Source organism: Panthera tigris, chromosome B2 (assembly GCF_018350195.1).
Source record: "Panthera tigris isolate Pti1 chromosome B2, P.tigris_Pti1_mat1.1, whole genome shotgun sequence".
In the NCBI taxonomy this organism is placed as follows: Eukaryota; Metazoa; Chordata; class Mammalia; order Carnivora; family Felidae; genus Panthera; species Panthera tigris.
In genome coordinates this window covers 8,031,620-8,052,521 of record NC_056664.1, presented here as the reverse complement: position 1 = coordinate 8,052,521, position 20,902 = coordinate 8,031,620, and the positions used below count along the sequence as shown (strand labels likewise).

At 41.8% G+C, this 20,902-nt stretch overlaps 1 protein-coding gene across 1 annotated transcript in view; it reads left to right on the top strand.

Moving 5' to 3' along the window:
* The window catches only part of LOC107180379, a 616,686-nt gene that overhangs the window by 28,865 nt on the left and 566,919 nt on the right, over positions 1–20,902 (top strand). Inside the window, exon 4 of the mRNA XM_042985610.1 lies at positions 9,916–10,079. Within this exon, the coding sequence (XP_042841544.1) occupies positions 9,916–10,079 (164 nt within the window). The remainder of the gene's footprint in view (positions 1–9,915; positions 10,080–20,902) is intronic.

The window sequence follows — 20,902 nt, the reverse complement described above, 5'->3', positions numbered from 1 at the left end:
AGATGGCATCCCGGGACACCTATGTGCCATTGGTTTGGCTGGAACAGCTAGAAGCTGGGAACGCAAGCGTGTTTGCCACTCTTCAAGATACGTCAACCGAGCGGTTCTTTTCTAGGACATTTCCCCCCATAAAACTCTTTAAATGAATTGGTAAAGATTCGTAGCCTTCTGGCTACTGAAATGGCAATGGATAGTCAAGTATAAGGTCCACAAAACAACTCTCCCAATAGCAGGTCATGGGGCTGAACGTAACAAGGGGTTTCTGAAGAGGGACAACATTCCAGGGCCACTCTTTGCATTCATGCTTTTACACCCGTGGATTCCTGTTCCTCTGCAAGACATAGCTAGAAGCTACTACACTACAGTTCCATCATTTCCACAACCCTGGCTGCTGGCCTATAACCCTAAAGCACGGTCTCTCAACTGCAGCATGATCGCCACTTTGGGCTGGACAGGTCTTTTCTGGGAGAGGCTGCCCCGTGCATTGTAGGATGCTTACCAGCGTTCGTGGGCTCTACCCAGTCAATGGCAGTAGCGCCCTCTCCCCCAACTGTGACAACCGAAAACATCTCCGGATATTGCCGAGAACTCCTGGGAGAGCAGGGCAGAATTGCCCATAGTTGAGAGTCACTCTCCTAAAGGAACTTCTAATTCCTACTGAACCAGTAGGCCAACTACACATCAGGTGAAATCTGCACTATTTACTAAGCTTCCTGTAAATAAAGAATAAGACCACATTAGGCATAAGCCTGTAGGTTTGAGCCGTGCTAGAATCATTGTCATAATTACTACCTACTCTGTTTGCACTAATGTTGCAATGCAGTCCTGAATAAAACTCTCAACACACGAAGCTTTATGTTACCACCTGTATTTCAGCTCTCTTCCTTTTTCCTCTCCTTGCTGTCTCCTCTCCCACCCCTTTGACCACCAACTAACTTAAATATGATAACTCTTTGAAGAGTGTTTTCCAGAAGGCAATGCTTAATGCAAAGACATGATTCACTAGTGGTCGAGACTCAGGTAGCAGGGCTCAGGCAGTCCAGAAGAGAATTCTGCAAGGGAGCCTCAAATCATACCGGGCAGAGGCTACCGAATCCCTCCATTTGTATGTTGGCTCTGTCAGAGCAGATCATGTTCTTGGTATTCGCCAACAACTGGCAACAAGAGTCAGAACTTTTGGTAGCTTTCCTGGGAAACAGATCTGGTGCTGAAGACAGGGATCTTGTCTCAACGGAAATGGAAACTTTTTGCCCCAGGAAAGGAATAATTGTAACCAATGGTTGTTACAGAGCTCTTTGCCCAAGTAATTTTGGTGAGGTTAAGTGTGTCAGCAAAGTGAACCTAGTGTTACCATCATAGATTATGAAATGCAGAGTCTAACTTTAATAAGGTTACCAGTAAATGTGGGAGTTCTGGGTCAGTAATGGGGAACTGGGGTGAGTGAGAGCCAAAGAATTGGGAAGACAGACAAATCAACAGTAACCTGTAGGGTAAACATAAAGGACGATTCACTCGAACACTTGATGAGAACAGGAAGTAAAATTTCTATCCGCATTAGTATAGTGTTGCAAATGTGTCTGGGATCATCAGGTGCATGTTAGAGGGCACCTCTGTTGTAAGGGTCTTCTAGGAGGGAATGAACATTTGGGGAAATTGATACCTAGGTCTGTCTGATGATCGAGCCCTGTCTACCAACCAGTCCCTCCAATAGCAAAAGTTGGTCTATTCCATACCATTCTGCTAGTTGTAAAGAGTGAAAAAGAAATGATCTTCTTGGTTGAAAATCCTCGGGCTAAATATTCTGAGAAGTTCCTTCAACTGCCCTACTAGAAATACAAGTGTTTATTCAAAATAATGAAATGAAAGAGAACAAATTCATAGGCAATCCATTTGGTGCTTCCAGCTTTCTTGGGCTGGGATGACTATTCTTGCGAGGTGCCCAATTTCCCTGAAATCTGTTGGGGGGGGGGCAGTACAACAAACATGCTGTGATCAATGACTGTCAGACTTCTCCCTTTTAAATCAACTCCTGTCTGTCTTTGGAGATAAGCCGTTGTCTTTCCTGTCTGTACATGTGCATGGACTCTCTTTCCTGAGCCATTTTTGAGATGTCTGGTGAAAAGGTCTGTAATGACTGCTTCTTCTTCCCTCCCCACATAAATGATCTGCTTAGTGTAAGACGTGAGGTCCTCTGTTTTTCAGTTGACTTTTAAGCATCAGGTAACGTGCCGCTGAGGTGATCTCATTCAGTTTCCCGGCTTAAATACCGTCTGCTTGCTAATGTCTCCCAGTCCAGACTTCTACATAAACTCCTGCTTCTCATTCACTATCACCCACTAAGACATCCCATAGGCATCTCAGACCTCACATGTCCAGAACCTTGATTCCTGGCTCCCAATCAGCAGACCTGTTCTTCCTGCAGCCTTACGCATCTCAGCAGATGTCAATGCCTACCTCCCTCCTCATTTGTTTAGGCCAAGAACCTTGGTATCATCCCATCTCTCGCTAAGTATATCTAATCTATCTGCAAAAATGATTGGTTCCAACTTCAAAGAACATCTATCCCCAATCTAGTCATTTCTTACTGCCTGTGTGTCTGTATCTGGCCCAAGGCACCCCTTGCCTCTTGCCCAGTTAAATACAATAGCTTCTTATTCTTTCTTTCTTTTTTTTTTTTTTTCTTAAAGGTGTTACCCTTGAATAATCTCTACACCTAACCTGGGGCTTGAACTCACAACCCTGAGATCAAGAGTTGCATGCTCCACTGAAGGAGCCATGCAGGCGCCCCTAAATGGCAGCAGCTCCTAACTCATCTTCCTGCTTCCTCACTTGTGCCTTTAGCATTGATATTCTCAGCACAGCAGCGAGAGGAGTTCTTTTAAAATTGCTGCTCTGCTTAAAATTGCCCAAAGAGTCAAACCAATGTCCTATGGACAAGAAGGCCACACTGATCCTCCCAGTGGCATTCCCTGTCCTCTTCCTCTCTCTCACTGGGTTCCAGACCCACTGCCCTGCTCAGACTGCCATTTCCCCAGATAGCAGCCTGGCTGCCTGGCTCGCTAACTTCGGGTTTCTGCTCAAACATCAGCTCGGCAGCGAGGGGGACCTTGACCCAAATGTTGAGCAGCACTTGGAACTTTCCACGCACAACTCTCCATCTGCCTTCCTTATATTATTTTTCTCCAAGGCGTTTTCGTGGATAGATTGTATTTACTTGCTTTCTTTTGTCTCTCACTGCAGGGATGTAAGGTTTATGAGGGAAAGGGCTTTGTTTTGTTCACTCCTGTATCCCCAGGGCCTGTATCAATGACTGATAGATCCCAGGTGCTTAGTACACATTTGTGAAACGAATGGCAGCTTTGTATTCCCTTTAAATGTTACTTTTGGAGGAAACCTCCCATGATCCTCTAAGTCTGGGTGAAATGCCCCTCTACAGCTGTTTCCAGTAGTGTTTGCAAAGTGGTCAGCACACTGTCCACACTCAAATATTTGTTAAATTGAATACACACGCACATACATACACACACAAGACAGGATTATAATTTAGTGAGTTAAAATTCACATGGTACGGAATTAACTATGTTAAAGTCTGCATGCAGTTCAGGGGCATTTTTTACATCCATAATGTTGCGAAATCACCACCTCTTTCCAGTTTCCAAGCATTTTTTCAACCCAGAAAGAAACCCCACACCCAGTAAACAGTCACCCTCATACTTCAGCTCAACCCCAGCTTCTGGCAACCACTAATCTGCTTTCCATCTCTAGGGCTTTATCTACTGTCAGTATTTCGTGTAAATGGAGTCATACACTCTGAGACCTTTTCGGTCAGTGTGGTTTAACTGTATGTGACTTCGAAAGGTTTTATATCAGCAAGACTATTTTTAATCCTTTTGGCATGTGTGGCCATAGGCTCAACCTGTATCTCTTTCCTTCAAGGACCTACCACTTGAAAAGACCAACAAATAAACTCACGTGAAACTTGCTTCCAAGTTACCACTGGTAATTGACCAGAAGCCTTTACTTGTGCTGTGGCCAATCGCTCAAGCCTTGGTCTCTCCCCCAGCACCCCCACCTAGCGTCTCCCATTACGCTTCTTCTCAGGGTTTACCATGTGTCCCACCCCTTTCTGCATGCTCAGTGGGATGAAAGTGTTGGCAGTAAAAGACTAAAGCTGAGGGGCACTGCCGAAAGTCCATAAAATCATGAAAGGTAGGGAAAATCTGTGTAAGAACTTGCTCCCCGAATCCAGGAATCTTTTTGAAGCTTAAAGGAGCCAGTTTAGGGGAAAAAATAAGAAGTTCTATTTTATGGAGCAGATTGGATACATACAGAACTTGTTACCCTGGTGAAAAGATAAATAGCTTTAGGGTTTAGACAAAGATACAGACAATAAATCAATAACAGACAGTTGAGAGGAAGCAGGGGACAGGAGTTAACATCCGAGGGCAATTCCCATTCTCGCCCACAGATACCCCTGGTTGGGGCGCACACGGGGCCGGCAAGAGCGGGCCCCACGGTGACATGTTAACGGCAGCCTCCTGGACTGATCGACTGGACTGTCTCTTCCAAACAGACCTCTCTGGAATTGCAGTCAGCTTCAGATTTTCAGAGCCTAATTTTGCAAATTCTCAATGAACTTGCCCTTGGGTTGAGCATTAATGTGTTCCTGAGTCTGAGCTATTTCAGAGCCTGGAGGTGACAGCATGAGAGAGGGAGGCAGAGGCATGGAGACCAGTAAATTATTTCCCTTGTTACCGAGAATGAACTTGAATTTTATGTTGGAGGAGGCAAAAGTAAAGTTCTGGGTGACCTCAGGTTTTCAATAGCCCAGTTAATTAACAGGGAACATTTGAGAATTAGCCCAATAGTTTCAAAACTTTAAACACCTTATTGAAGAAACAACACTTCCATTTTCCACTCTGACTTCAGCTTATGTTTTTGCTTTTAGATTTTGTAGTAATTTACAATTTGCAGGCAAGACAATTTGTAGGCTGTACCCTATTGTACATAACTCGCTGTGCTAGAATATCTCAACACCGCAGTCTGAGACCAATTGGACCCCAAAATATTGCTTTTTTTTTCTTACTGGACCAATGTTAACATGTGTGGTTAAAACTGAGGCATGACAAAGTCTCCCTGAAACAAATAAATGAACAATAACCAAATATTGTTTCCTTTTGCCAGTGAAAGTAGCCGGCTGGATGGACCAGCCAAAGAAAACTAAAACCAGTGTGATGAGATTTATTTTCAAAAGCTCAGACCTCTGAAATAGGCAATTAGAAAAACAGGAGTTTTGACTTCTGAAATTGAGAGTCGTGCTATTTTTTTTTTTTAATTGGGCGATATTTAGTGTAGAAGTGAAAATAACATCAAGGCTTCAGACACGATGCAGAGATTATTAATCTGAGAACAAAAGGCACTTGGCCAGTTAAAATAATAATTTTAAACAAGGACTGCAACTTTCCCAGCAAATGGCTGGAACCCAATTAGGTCTTTCCAACTGGAGTTGTAGCTCGTCCCCCCCGATGATGCGGTCTGGCATAATACAGAATGAGTAAACTTTCTTCGGTGGGGAAAATGTTATCAAAAGAAGATAATGTCATGAGGAGCCTGACCTTAGCCACTATTCATGAATGGGAAGGTGGATTTGCTAGTCAGAGAGGGCATCTGCTGAAGTCCAGGGGTTGGACGTCACTTGGGGAAAGGCAACAAGTCAGAAGACAAATGTTTTTGATTTGTGTGGTTTCCAGTAGGAAGTAATTCATCAGCTCACACAGATTTATTTAGGATCTACTTCATGTGTAGCCCTGTGCCCGGGCCTATTGGTCTGCAGGAACTTGCCTCATTCAGGGATCCTCGCACTGTTCAACACCAACGGCACCGCCATCATCCACGCAGGCAGCGTGTAGCGAAAAGTGTGTCAGGCACTTTCGATGCGTTATTTCTTTGAATGTTAGCAAATCCCCTGCACCGGAGACACTGTTTTGCTCATTTTGCAAATAGGAAAAGTCACGTTCGAAGAGATGAGGAAGCTTGCCCGGCGTCTATTTCCAGTGGCAGAGTGAAGAGGAAAGCCCACGTGGGACCACACAGCCCTCTCAGTGTACCACACTGAATGTCTGTGCCTAAGTGTGTGAACGTGTAGGGTTATATGAAACATGAGTTGTTGAATTCTGGGCAACTGTGGGCCATTGGTTTGACCAGTTTTCCCCAACTACAATAAAGACCAAGAAGACAGAGTCAACGTTTTCCGTTTGCATCCATTATTCAGTTAACAGAAAGGTAAATCAGGTGGTAAATCTTGACAATCCTCATCACTCAAATAAAAACACAACCATCTTAAGTTGAAAACCCAAAATTTTATATAATTTAATATCTATAAATCTTATTAGAACTTGCTGAGTTTTTAAAAATAATCTGTTAAACCTCGTTCGTTTTCGTTCTCAATTATTTTGAGGAACTTTTAGTTCAAAGCCAGCAGAAATTTATCTTTTCCGGAAAACAACTTAGAAACTTTCTCCCAGAACTTCCATTTAGCCATATTATCCGTATGTGTGACAGCTTTTTTTTTTTTTAATTTTTTTTTTTAACGTTTATTTATTTTTGAGACAGAGAGAGACAGAGCATGAACGGGGAGGGTCAGAGAGAGGGAGACACAGAATCTGAAACAGGCTCCAGGCTCTGAGCTGTCAGCACAGAGCCCGACGCGGGGCTTGAACTCACTGACCACGAGATCATGACCTGAGCCGAAGTCGGCCGCTTAACCAACTGAGCCACCCAGGCGCCCCGACAGCTTTTTTTTTTAAGTCATTTTGAAAGTCGTCTCTAGAGCTTTAAAAAAATTTTTAATGTGCTACCTATAGCAAAGGCAAGGGACAAAAGGCACTTCTTAATCAAGTAGCACCTAAAATCATTTTCTTTGCATCGTGGCTAAAATTTGTGAGACCTAAAAAATTTTTTAGAAGGATATAATTCACATACCATTAAATTCACCCTTTAGAGTGTGCACTTCAGTGGTTTTTGTGGGTTTTGTGTTTTGAGAGAGAGAGAGGGAGGGAGAGCATGGGGAAGAAGGTGAGAGGGAATCTTTTTTTTTTTTTTTTACATTTTTTTACTCATTCATTTTGAAAGAGACGAAGAGAGTGAGTTGGGGAGGGGCAGAGAGAGGGAGAGATAGAGATCCCAAGCAGAATCCACGCAGTAGGCACAGAATTTGCCTACCCGGATCTCCATCCCACAAACTGTGAGATCATGACCTGAGCTGAAACCAAGAGTTGGACGCCCAAATGACTAAGCCACCCAGTCCCCCTCACTTTCTATTATAATACTGCTACAAACACTCACGTATAACTTTTTGTGTGCTAGTACATTTCCAATTCTCTTGGGCATATACCTAGGAACGAAATTGGTTGGTTTAAACTGTGTTCAGTTTTTGAAGAGCTGTCGCACTGTGATCTGTACAGCAGCTATACCTTTGTACTTTCCTACCGGTAAGGTGTGAGGCTCTAATGTTTCCACATCCTCCCTGACACGCGTTATTCTCCTTTCTATTCTGGTTTTAATTACAGTCATCACAGTGGGTAAGAGATGGTATATCACTGTGATTTTGATTTGCATTTCCCTGATGAGTAATGATATTGAGCACCTCACATGTTGGCCATTGTATATCTGCTTTGGAGAAATGTCTGTTCAGATCCTTTGCCCATTTTTAAATTGTGTTGTCTTTTCAATGTTGAGTTTTAAGAGTTTTTTTAAAAAATATATTCTAGGGGTGCCTGGGTGGCTCAGTCAGTTGAGTGTCTGGCTTCAGCTCAGGTCATGATCTCACAGTTCGTGGGTTCGAACCCACATCAGGCTCTATGCTGACAGCTCAGAGCCTGGATCCTGGTTCGGATTCTGTGTCTCCCTCTCTCTCTGCCCTTACCCCATTCACATGCTGTCTCTGTGTCTCTCAAAAATGAATAAACGTTAAAAAAATTAAAAAAAATATATATATATATATTCTAGATACTAGCCCCTTATATGATATGTGATTTGCAAATATTTTCTCCTATTCTTTAGAGTGTCTTCACTTTCTTGATAGTGTTCTTTGAAGCCCAAAGGTTTTTAATTTTTATGAAGTCCAATTTATTCATTTGTTCTTTTGTCATTTATGCTTTTGGTATCATGTCTAAGAAACCATTGCCTAATCCCAGGTCCAAAAGATGTATATTTTCTTCTCAGAGTTTTAGAGTTTACTCTTACATTTAGGTCTTTAATACATCTTTTTATATGGCGTGAGGTAGGGTTCCAACTTCATTTTGTTTTTCTATCACTAGAATTAAATGTCTTGGTAGAACAACAGAGTGATGACAAGCTCAGGCTCCAGCATCCAGCTGCTGTATTGTAAAACAACCTCCCTTCTCCAGTTACAAGATTGATCTTGAGGAAAGTTCCCTCATTTCTCCATGCCTCACCTTTCCCATATGTAAAGGGGGATAGGCAGTATCTACCTCACTAGTTTGCATTAAAATCAAATTATAGAATTGTCCTGAGAAACAGAGTCTGTGCGTTTAAAGTGCAGATGCACAGTAAGCATTGCTAATTAGCTATCGTCATCACTGGCTCTGTGAACTTTACTTACATTTAGAACTATCCCAGGGGCGCCTGGGTGGCTCAGTCGGTTAAGCGGCCAACTTCGGCTCAGGTCATGATCTTGCCGTCAGTGAGTTCAAGCCCCACATCGGGCTCTGTGCTGACAGCTCAGAGCCTGGAGCCTGTTTCCTATTCTGTGTCTCCCTCTCTCTGACCCTCCCCTGTTCATGCTCTGTCTCTCTCTGTCTCAAAAATAAATAAACGTTAAAAAAAAAAATTAAAAAAAAAAAAAAAGAACTATCCCATCATCTCCTCTGGGTATATCTTTTCACTAGCAGACTTGATAAGTGTCTTATCATGAATAAGCCTTAGCAGATAGATTTTAATGTACCTTGAATGTTCCAAGAGGGTTGGATGTGGGCTGAATTTAATTTTTTGTAATGTTTATTTATTTTTGAGAGAGAGAGGGACAGAGCGTGAGTGGGGGAGGGGCAGAGAGAGAAGGAGACACAGAATCCAAAGCAGGCTCCAGGCTCTGAGCTGTCAGCACATGGCCCAACTTGGAGCTCGAACCCACGAACTGTGAGATCATGACCTGAGCCGAAGTCGACACTCAGCCGACTGAGCCACCCAGGCACCCCAGATGTGGGCTGAATGTATTGTGGTAGCTCACCCCAGAAAGAAGCAATGTATTTGGCAAAAGGCATTTCCAATCTTGTATAGAACTTCACACAAATAAAGAGACTAAAAACAAGGCAAATACATCAGTTCGCTAGGACTGCTGTAACAAAGTCCCACAACCTGGATGGTTTAAAGAATAGCAGTTTATTTTTTCACATTTCTAGAGGCTAGATGTTTGTCTTTAGTTTCTTCTGTTACCCTTTTTTGGTGTCCCCACCCCTCCCCCTCCCAACACTCCCTCCTTCCCCCAGCCTCCTCTGGGGAACAGTCCTCTTATCCAGCTGGCATCATTTGGATCACATAGAACATTAGACACAAAAGCCTAATTCTTACTAATGTGCAAGCAACTTAAACTGTTACCTGTTCACGGGGCGCCTGAGTGGCTCAGTTGGTTGAGCATCCAACTTAGGCCTAGGTCATGATCCTGCAGTTCGTGGGTTCGAGCCCCGCATCGGGCTCTGTGCTGACAGCTCGGAGCCTGGAGCCTGCTTCAGATTCTGTGTCTCCCTCTCTCTCTGCCCCTCCCCTATTCTGTCTCTCTGTCTTAAAAAAAAAAAAAAAAAAAAAAAAAAAAAAAAAGTTACACGTTCATGCAACAGTGGACTTCTTACCCAGATAGTACCACCAAACCATCAACTGCGTGTATTTGACTCCCAACAGGAAGAAGCTCTGGAAAGCCAACCTTATCTTCAGACACAGCCAAGGGAGTGACCCTCTGCTACCAGTTGCCCCAGTGCTTCCTTCGAAACTATGCCTTGTGTCCAGGGCCTGGTGTGGCCCTCGTGGCCTGTCTCCGCTGGACCCCACCACACGGCTGAGTTCAGGTAGGAACCAGACGTTACCTCTTTCAGGGGTACATTTTGATGCAGAAACAAAAGCAAGGACGAACTCTAAAGTTGATGTATTCGTTGTGAAATTCAGACATTTGCAACAAGCCAGCGAAGGAAATGTTTTGGGGAGAAACACATTCTTTTTAACTCTCTAATCATCTCACGTAGGCAACTGACTGCCTTCCTAGAGCATCAGTCCTACTGAAATGAGAGCCCCTTAATTCAGGTGGTTTGTGGAAAACATTTACCAGGAAACCTTTCCGTTCACATAACAAGAAGCTCTCAGCTAATTTAGAATTACTTGTTTTCTAATGTAAACTCTGTATTCTTAAAAAGAAAAGACAGAGCTTTAGTGTTTCCTGAGATTGGCTTCAGTTAATTAATACATGGTTGCTAACTTCAACTAGGGGAGCGGGCAGGGGGTAAAAGTGTTGCCTTAGGGAGACTTTTGTCAAATGGATAATTCAAAAAAGTCATTCCTTTTGAGCTTAAAGCCATTAACTCCTCTAGTAACCAACTGTGAGAGTTATGTTTGAGCTTGTCTTGAAAATTACTTAAAAAAAAAAAAAAGGAACAGACAAGGGGCTGCTGACTTGGCTGACAGTTTATTTACACATCTTAAACAAGAAGCTGCATATACTTGTTTTAAGATCTGTTTGGAATACTACCGGCACTCCCCAGCAGTCTTCCAGAAGGGTCCCTCTATGATCAGGGTCAGCGCCTGCTACCCTGAAGTTGCTACGGACCCTAAAGAACTCCTTCTTTTTTTTTTTTTTTTTTAACCCAGAGGAAGTAATATTCAAATGTTTGTTCTTATATACTCAATCAGTCGAGCGGATCAAATCAAAGGGAACTCTTTGGGGACAGGCTCACTATCTGGTACCTTGTTCAAAATGTGGCAGCTTAGTTCTGTTGGTTCTAAGTTCTGGAACACTTAGTTCTGTTGGTTCTTTTTGGTGTTGATGAACCTGAGGAAAGGAGAGAGAATTCCAACCGGGGCAGTATGGAATGGGGGGTGTTTCCGTTTGCTAGGGCTGCGGTGACAAAGTATCACGGAACGGGGGGCTCGAATAACAGAAATTTATTGTCTGATGGTTCTGGAGGCTGGGAAGTTCGAAATCAAAGTGTCAGTGGCGTCGGTTCCTTCCAAGGCTGGTGGAGAATCTGGAGCTGGTCTCTCTTCTTAGCTCGTCGATAGCAATCTCCTCCCTAGGTTTTCCCTCTCTGAGTGTTCCTGGGTCCAAGTTTCCCCCTTTTGCAAGGACACCAGTCATACTGGGTTAGGGCCCATCCTAATGAGCTCATTTTAACTTGATTACCTCTGGAAAGACCCTGTCTTCAAATAAGGTCACATTCTAAGGTACTGGGTGTTAGGACTCCAACATATGAATCTCAGGGGTGCAAAATTCAACCCATAATTGGGGAGCAGAGGTGTGGCATTTAGCAAAAACCCATGTGAGAACCGCATGCTGCCGTAAAGGCACTGATCCCTGACAGCCTCACCTGCTACACTCAGTACAATAACAAATGCTTTCAGTGTCTCAAAGACAAGCCGTCTAGAAGCAGTCAGATTAAGTCCTCTGTGTTCCTGTGTTTAAAATTGTGCTGTGGTCTCTTTCGCTATTATCCAGGGGATGCCTAGAACAGTATGTCTTTCGCATTGGGTCTGGAAGACAACTCGAATGATACTTTGTTAAGATGCCATGCTTTGGCAGCCAACTGATCTGCTTCTTAACATTCGGATTCATTTGGGCACATCACTTAACGTCTCTGTGTTTCTTTTTCCTTATCTGTGACATGGCTTAATAATACCCACCACGGGGCTGGACACTCAGATGACGTCATGCGGGTAAGCTCTCAGTTTAGGACCTGGCCCATAGTCAATGCCCAATAAATGGTAGTTTCTACTACTTTATTTTTGTATTTTTGGATCATTATACACATCCAGTTGTGGATCGGGGCCAGATCTTCAGTGTCCACAGACTGAGAGTAGGAGGCGAGGGTCACTTGTCATGAAAGGGAGCCTTGTGAGTCAGAGGGAGGCTTTACAAGCAGGGTGATGCTGAGGAGAGGGACATGATAGAGGCTTGTGATGTGACCCACACTCCCCAATATCCCGTATGTATCTGTAAACTGCAGAAATCATAGGATTGTTGATATGACTGGATTTCCTGTGGAAGTTGGCATGAAATGAAGCTTGGCACGAGTCTGGTATTGACTATAGGGTGGAGACAGAAAGTCAGAAGGGAGTAGAGACAGAGGACTCTGTAAGTAAATAAGATCGGAAATTCACAGAATATGAAACCGTGTATTATCACCTACAAATAAATGAATGCATGAGTGCGTGAAGCCCGTGTGGTTTCAGGTATGATTTTCTATTGCTGTAAAATCAGAAAACTTCCCACAATCTGGTCGCTTTCGACATTCTTCAGTATAATTAATCTGTTGCATAATTACCCGTTTTCCTTCGTAAAGCCCATTTTCTTGGCCTTGTTTTAGATCACCTGGTCGTTTGCCTACTGGTCTTTCAGCCATACAATTAATTAATCTCTCTGTGAATTTTTCTGCGATATAGTGAATGCAATTATGCCCCTTGCTTTCTCTGTCTTTCTGGCTACTAGTGATCACTTACAGTCCGGTTGGGGAGACTTTGCGTTGGCTGGAGAGGTTCACCCAGCAGGCAGTTCAGCACCATCCGAAATCTTCCTCTAAACCACGACCCCAGCCTCATTTACCATTAGTCCTCACAATAAACCCTCCAGGTAGGGCAACTAAGTGACCTGTTGCTCCCTGAATTCCCATTTTCCATGTTGGTTTATCTCCCTGGAATAATGTTATTTATCTCCGTCTCTTTTGCACACTCCCCCCTCCCATGGCATTTTCATCAGATGCCATCACGCACCTCGTCTAACAGTATCTTCAGCCCTATTCTTAACTGCATGGTGAGACTGTGGCTCTCCTCTCCTCAGAGCCCGGTTCACTGACTGACGTAGAGGGGGAGCCCAACACAGGGTTCCATGAAGGGGTAAATGAATGAACAGAAATGATAGTAACAGGGAAAATCCAAAACATCAAATAACCCAAAAATAATCTATATGTTCCTTTGGTATGTATTTTATACACACGTTCAGGGAACATCAAACACGAAACTTCAAATACAGCAATGAAGCCAGCCTGTGCAGATCCCACTTGGGTGGGGTGGCCTGGAAAAAGGGTGGGAATCCTAACAGGAAGGGAGGAACCTCTCCCCAGCCAAGTGCCCTTCCCTAGCCTCAGTGGCTTATCTAGAAATCAGAGAGACTCCAAATGGCTGAGAGCTTAAGGGCACAGGGCTGGGTAATTAATAAATGATTGTAATGCCTTTAGAAACGAAAGTCCTATGGAAACACTAAATTATAATGACACAAAAAGAATCATCTTCCATTTTCTTCTTTAAAGATGTAAATGGCATACTTAAAAAACAAAAACCCAAAAACCTGAAGTGGTTTGAAGAGACAGCAATAGGTTTAACAGGGACACGCACTGAATGATCATGCAAACCCATTCGGTGTTCTAAATGCAGTCACAGTGCTGACCATCAGCCCTGAAAACAAATTACAGTAGCTAATGACAGGGAACAGTAATTAGGATGTTTTTAGAAAATTACTTGGAAGCAAAATTGTCAACAAAGACCACTCAAATATAGCTGTAAACAGCTTAAATAACAGAATAATTCAGTGACCTCTGCCCCAAGCAATATGAAGAAGATGTAAAACACATCCAGGGGCCCAAATAACTGTCTTTCAAGTCATTATGTACATTGTTTTTAACCTCGGTCTCTGTGGGCCGTTCTAAATGTGGTGGGGAGCCAAGTGCCCTTGAACCGTTGTGTCGTTCGCTAAGCCTTATCCTGGTTCACTCGTATATTCTGGATAATCCTCCCTTTCTCCTCTCCTTTGCGTTTTTTTGTTATCTTTGGCATTCATTTTTGAAAAACATGTGCCTCACTTGGAGCGAATCCACGAAAGCAAACAACCTGAAAACTTTCCAGACAGCCCTGACTGTTGCGAGCCACAGGCAGCCCAGCTCCAGTGGAACGCAGCTCCCACGGCCCGGCCCGCAGTGCTGCGGGGACCCTGGCGGAAGAGTTTCTCGTTGGCTCTAATAGCAACTGACATTTACAGATCTCCGCGTTAATTCCCAACCCCCCCCACCCCCAGACTGGTTCAGCTCGCGGCTGCGATAAGCAAGTGGGGGGACGGAGGGTAGAGGGAAGAAGGGGTGGGTGGAGGCAAGTATGGAACAGGAGACAAGCCTTGAGATTGAAAAATGTTTTCTTAGTGCTTCATTTAGTAACACAGCAAAATGACGGAAATTTGAGGAGCGAGTTGCTTTGATAAATTGTCACTTTTTTTTTTTTTTTTCCAGAAAAGCTTGAGTAGATCTCCTCATTTATTGCCTGTTAAGGAAAAGTGAGCAGTTCCTTACAGGGGTACGTGTGTGTGCGTGCAGAGTGCACACGTGTGTGTTCAGGCAAAACAACCAAAAATATATTTTAAAAAGAAACCATATTAAGTGGAATCCTTTCCAAAATGTGCATTCCACATGCTTCTCTGACTAGATAGCCTCCCAAGTAGGGTAAGTGTGTTGCTATTGAGAGCTCTAGTCATTATTAGAGCCAACTGCCATAGAAAATGCTGGAATATAGTTATGCTCGGTACCCAGTATTAAATCGTTTTCAATATATTTTGGTCTGCTTTGGGGTTGTTTTTTCTACCTCTGGACTTTACTGTCAGGCTGGCAGATGTCACTTTCTGCATCCCCATCCACTTTTCCGTTTCCTGGGGTAGCAATTCTAGCTTGTTCGAATTATGGCAATAATGAGCCTACCTGGCTCTCAGTAAGTACCTGTGAATAACGCATAGGGGCATTGACAGTCATTTTGCTTGTAAGAAATTTTACTTTTTACTTTTATCTGTTTCCTGACCACATTCCAGAGATTTAAGCTGATTATCTAAATGGGGTGTCACTGAAATTAATAAAAGGTGAATTTATAGCATAGGATTTAATCGGCAGCTGATAGAGATTTATATGAAGTGTTCAGAATACACATAACTTTGTTTCAGTTCTGTGGCCCTTAGTTTCATATTTCCAGGAATACACAATATATTCAAATCATATTATTTTTAATTAATTTAATTTGAAATTTTTCCACTAATACAACTAATATAATTCTACTTGCTATACAGAGAAAAGAAACAACCAAAAAATTCCGCACTCCTATTACCCTAACACTACCATGCTTTGCACTTGGATATATAGTTGACCCTTGCACAACATGGGGGTTAGTGGCAACAACCCCCCACACAGTCAGAAATCTGCCTATAACTTTTGACTCCCTAAAAAGTTAACTGCTAATAGTCTACTATAGACCAGAAGCCTTACTAATAACGTAGTCAATAAACACATATTTTATGGGTTTTTTAATGTTTATTTATTTTTGAGAGAGGGGGAGACGGAGTGAAAGGTGGGGGGAAGGACAGAGAGAGAAGAAGACACACAATCCGAAGCAGGTTCCAGGCTCTGAGCTGTCAGCACAGAGCCCAATGCGGGGCTTAAACCCACGAGCTATGAGATCATGACCTGAGCTGAAGTCGGACACGTAACCAACTGAGCCACCCAGGTGCCCCCCATACGCAAATCTTAAATGTTCAGCTTGATGTCTAGCTTGATGACTTGATGACTAAAAGAATTGACTAAAATTAACCACCACACAGACCAAGATATAGATCATTACCAGTGCCTCACAACCCCTCCCAAGATTCCTGTGGTTTTCCTAATGAAATCGAATACTTTTCTTCTATTTTCTTTCTTTCTTTTTTTTAATGTTTATTTATTCTTGAGGGAGAGAGAGACAGAGCATGAGCAGGGGAGGGGCGGAGCGAGAGGGAGACACAGAATCTGAAACAGGCTCCATGCTCCAAGCTGTCAGCACAGAGCCCGACACGGGGCTCGAACTCACGAGCTATGAGATCATGACCTGAGCTGAAAGCAGACACTCAACCGACTGAGCCGCCCAGGCACCCCTCTTCTGTTTTCTTAAGCATGTTAACCAGAGTTACCTTTAATTTCTTGTCGGATAACTCCAATAATTTCTTAGCTATTTCACCTATTCTCCCCCACCCCCCACCAACTCCCCTCTGGCAATCATCACCCTTAGGTTTGTGTATATTACCTGTTTCTTCTTTTGGTTTTCATCATTTGATCCTATTTATTCATATCCTGGTAGATTTTTGGTTTTTTTACTGGTAGATTTTTTTTATTGAATGTCAGACATTGTGTATGAGAAATTGTAAAGCTCTGACTAATGGCATTTCTACTCAAAGAAGATTTAATTCTTTTCTGGTAGATAGACAGGCTTTATGCAGACAGACTTGGTCTGGTTGAGCATGAGTCTTAGGCTTTGTTAGACTTGATCTTTTTTTTTTTTTAACATTTATTTATTTTTGAGAGACAGACAGATCATGAGCAGGAGAGGGGCAGAGAGAGAGGGAGACACAGAATCTGAAGCAGGCTCCAGGCTCCGAGCTGTCAGCACAGAGCCTGATGCAGGGCTCAAACCCATGAACCATGACATCATGACCTGAGCCGAAGTCAGATGCTTAACTGACTGAGCCACCCAGGCACCCCAGACTTGATCTTTTTATGGTTTGCTCTTGCTCTCATGGTAGAGTCCTCTGGAGTCTCAATGGTGCCAGAGCCCTTCAATATTTCTAGGCCCCACACTTCAAACTCTATCTGTCCATCCCCTTTGGGAATGCCAAACCCTGCCATTTTCCATCCCAGAAAAATTGTCCCTATCCCCAGCCCACTTTTTTGCCTATCTCTATTCTCCATCCCATACTAGGTGGAAATAGAGGCAAACATGAGGCTTCTTTCAGTATCTCTCTCCCTCTCTCTCTAGGATTCTGGCCAATCAAGTTCTGTCTGCCTTAGTTGTTCTCTTGTGCCTTTCAATAGTTGGTTTAAATTTCTTATTCAGCTTTAACTTTTTTTTTTTTTTAATTTTAGAGAGAGAACACAAATGCACAAATGGGGGAGAGGGGCAGAGGGAAGAGCTCGGAGCCTAATGCGGGACTCAATCCCACAACCCTGGGATCGTGACCTGAGACAAAATCAAGAGTTGGACGCTCAACCAGCTAAGCCACCCAGGTGCCCCTTATTCAGCTTTGATAAAGAGGGAAGAATCTATCCAGAATGCCCCCAGAAGAATTCTTGACATCTCAATGGCGGGAATTGACTAAAAGAGTCAATGACAAGGGGAATGAGACCACCATACATAGTTTAGACCAACTTGGGCACATGGAAAGGTGAACACCTGAGCAAAATTGAGACTCTGCCAGAAAATAATTGTAGAAACTAGGATTCTATATTATTTATTTTTTTTCCATATTATTTATTTAGATGATATTGGGTTTCCTTACAAGAACTGTCACATGTTTAGATTGCACGGGCTCTCCATAATCTTAATCTTCTCCAGACAGACCTACCTCCTAATTTACTCTCTCTTTCTGCCTTGATTCCATTAATTTACAAGTTCCTTTGGACCCATTCGCTGCCTCTCTCTGTATCCTCAATCTAAAATGTATCTGTAATCTGGATAACTGGGTCTCTGTTATGAAGCATTTGATTTAAAATGTCATTTTTCTTATTTTATTTTATTTTTTAATTTACATCCAAGTTAGTTAGCATATAGTGCAACAATGATTTCATGGGTAGATTCCTTAATGCCCCTTACCCATTTAGCCCATCCCCCCTCCCACAAGCCCTTCAATAACCCTCTGTTTGTTCTCCATATTTAACAGTTTCTTATGTCCCCCTCCCTGTTTTTATATTATTTTTTGCTTCCCTTCCCTTGTGTTCATCTGTTCTGTGTCTTAAAGTCCTCATATGAGTGAAGTCATATGATATTTGTCTTTCTCTGACTAATTTCGCTTAGCATAATATCCTCTAGTTCCATCCATGTAGTTGCAAATGGCAAGATTTCATTCTTTTTGATTGCCCAGTAATACTCCATTATATATATGTATACCACATCTTCTTTATCCATTCATCTATCAGTGGACATTTGGGCTCTTTCCATACTTTGGCTAGTGTGGATAGTACCATTTTCCTTTTTTTATTGAAGAGTAGTTGACATACAGTGTGACATTGGTTTAAGGTATACAGCATAGTGATTCAACAACTCCATACATTATGCTATGCTCACCATAAGTGTAACTACATAAGTCACCATATGCTATTCCAATACCATTGACTATATTCCCTATGCTGTACATTTCATCTCTCTGACTTATTTATTTTATAACTGGAAGTCGCTACCTCTTAATTCCCTTTATCTATTTCACCCATCCCCATCCCCCACCCCCCGCCACCTCCCCTCTGGCAATCATCAGTTTGTTCTTTTTAAGAGTCTGTTTGTTTTGTTTCTTTGTTTTGTTTTTAGATTCCACATAGAAGTGAAATCATATGGTATTTGTCTTGATCTCTCTGACTTATTTCACTTAGCATTATACCCTGTAGGTCCATCCATATGGTTGCAAATGACAAGATCTCATCCTTTTTATGGCAGAGTAATATTCCACTGTGTGTGTGTGTGTGTGTGTGTGTGTGTGTGTGTGTGTGTGTGTGTATGTATGTACATCTCACATCTTCTTTACCCATTCATCTATTGATGGACACTTGGGTGGCTTCCATATCTTGGCTATTGTAAATAATGCTGCAATAAACACAGGGATGCAGATATCTTTTCAAATTAGTATTTTGTTTTCTTTGGGTAAATAACTGGTAGTGGGATTATTGGATCACATGGTATTTCTTTGTTTAATATTTTCAGGAAACTCCATAATTGTTTTCCACAGTGACTGCACCCATTTATATTCCTACCAACAGTGAAAGAGGTTCCTTTTTCTCCACATCCTCACCAATACTTGTTATTCCTTGTCTTTTTGGTACTAGCCATTGCATTAGGTGTGAGGTGATATCACACTGTGGTTTTATTTGCACTTCCCTAATGGTTAACAATGTGGAACATCTTTTCATGTAACTGTTGGCCATCTATGGAAAAATATCTAGGTTGTCTGCCCTTTTTTGATCAGATCAGTTTGGCTATTCTTGTTTTTGTTTGGGCATTGAGTTGTGTAAGTTCTTTATATATTTTGGATACTAACCCTTAATCAGATATGTCATTTACAGATTATCTTCTCCCACTCAGTAAGTTGCCTTCTCATTTTGTTGATGGTTTCCTTTGCTTTTTTGGGTGTAGTCCCAATAGTTTATTTTTGCTTTTGTTTCCTTAGCCTGAGGAGATACATTCATAAATATGTTGCTAAGACCAATGTCCAAGAGATTACTGCCTAAGTTTTCTTTTGGGGGTATGGTTTCAAGCTCTCACATTTAGGCCTTTAATTCACTTTGAGTTTATTTTTATATGTGGCATAATAAAGTCATCCAGTTTCATTCTTTTGCACGTAGCTGTCCAGTTTTCCCAGCACTATTTATTGAAGAGACTGTTGTTTTCCCCATTGTATGTTCTTGCCTCCTTTGTCATAGATTAATTGACCATAAAAGTGTGGGTTTATTTCTGGGCTCTCTATTCTATTCTTGATCTATGTGTCTATTTTTGTGCCAGTACCATACTGTTTTGATTATTAAAAGTGCAACTTTCTTATGTGAAACCAAAGTAACATTAAAAATTGTACTGAAGTTAAAATGAATTCTAAAACATGGAAATAATAGGCACTTTTCTTCCGAATGCTAGTAACTCCAAAAGGAGTTAAAATGTTCTATTAGAAGAATAGGATTCTCATTCTATTAAAATATAGAAATCTATGTAAATTATTTACAATTGGTTATATTTATACTCTTTCAAAAAAAATACGTGTCCACTAAAGGGTGTTTGAAAAGTCACAGAAATGCCTAAAGAAGAAAAGAAAATTAAACTTATTCTCACCATTTTGGGATATAGCTTGTTCATTTTTTTGGAGAATATCTATCTGATATTTTTTCCTGTGTGTGTGTGTGTGTGTGTGTGTGTGTGTGTGTGTGTTTAAAAACAATTAAAATGGTTTTAATGTGGTGGGCACTGCACGTATCATTTCCAAACCCTTTTAATATTTATTGACTTTTTTCTTTAAAAGAGATGAAAACTATACTATGTGATTATCTGAATATGAGGGGTTTTTATTTAATGAAAACAATATAAAAGTAATTACTTCTTAATATTGTTTTGATGATGTTTTTCTCCATTTAAGTCATGTGTCCACACATCCTTTGAGTTTTGAAGCTAAAGAAAAATAAATTTTATGAGAGTTTGGTCACAATGAAAACAAACAAGGAATTCAAGAGTAATCTGTTGGGTTTCACACTGTCATGCTTACAACTTCACAGCAAATCTCTGAGATTAAATCGTGACATTTCCAGACTGCGAATCCAGAGCCCTAAACCTTCCTCCTGTTTTATTTCACTGATGTTTGAAGTATGTTGGTGGTCTTGTAAGAGAATCTGAGTAAAGAGAGGAAGTAGCCAATGTTGGGGAATAGCCTAGGAAAAGAAAAACATGATTTCCTTTCTTCTACCAGAAAATATAGCTGCTCAGCCAAGATTAGTCTTTCCTCCTGCCAGACTATTTATTGGGGTGCAAAAAGAAAATATTAAAATGTTATTTTCATTTATTCATTGAAAGTTATATTTTCTGTGTATATCTTATATATTATATTATATTAATACAGTAGGATATATACATGTTTTATAATACATAAGTATATGTATATTGAGGT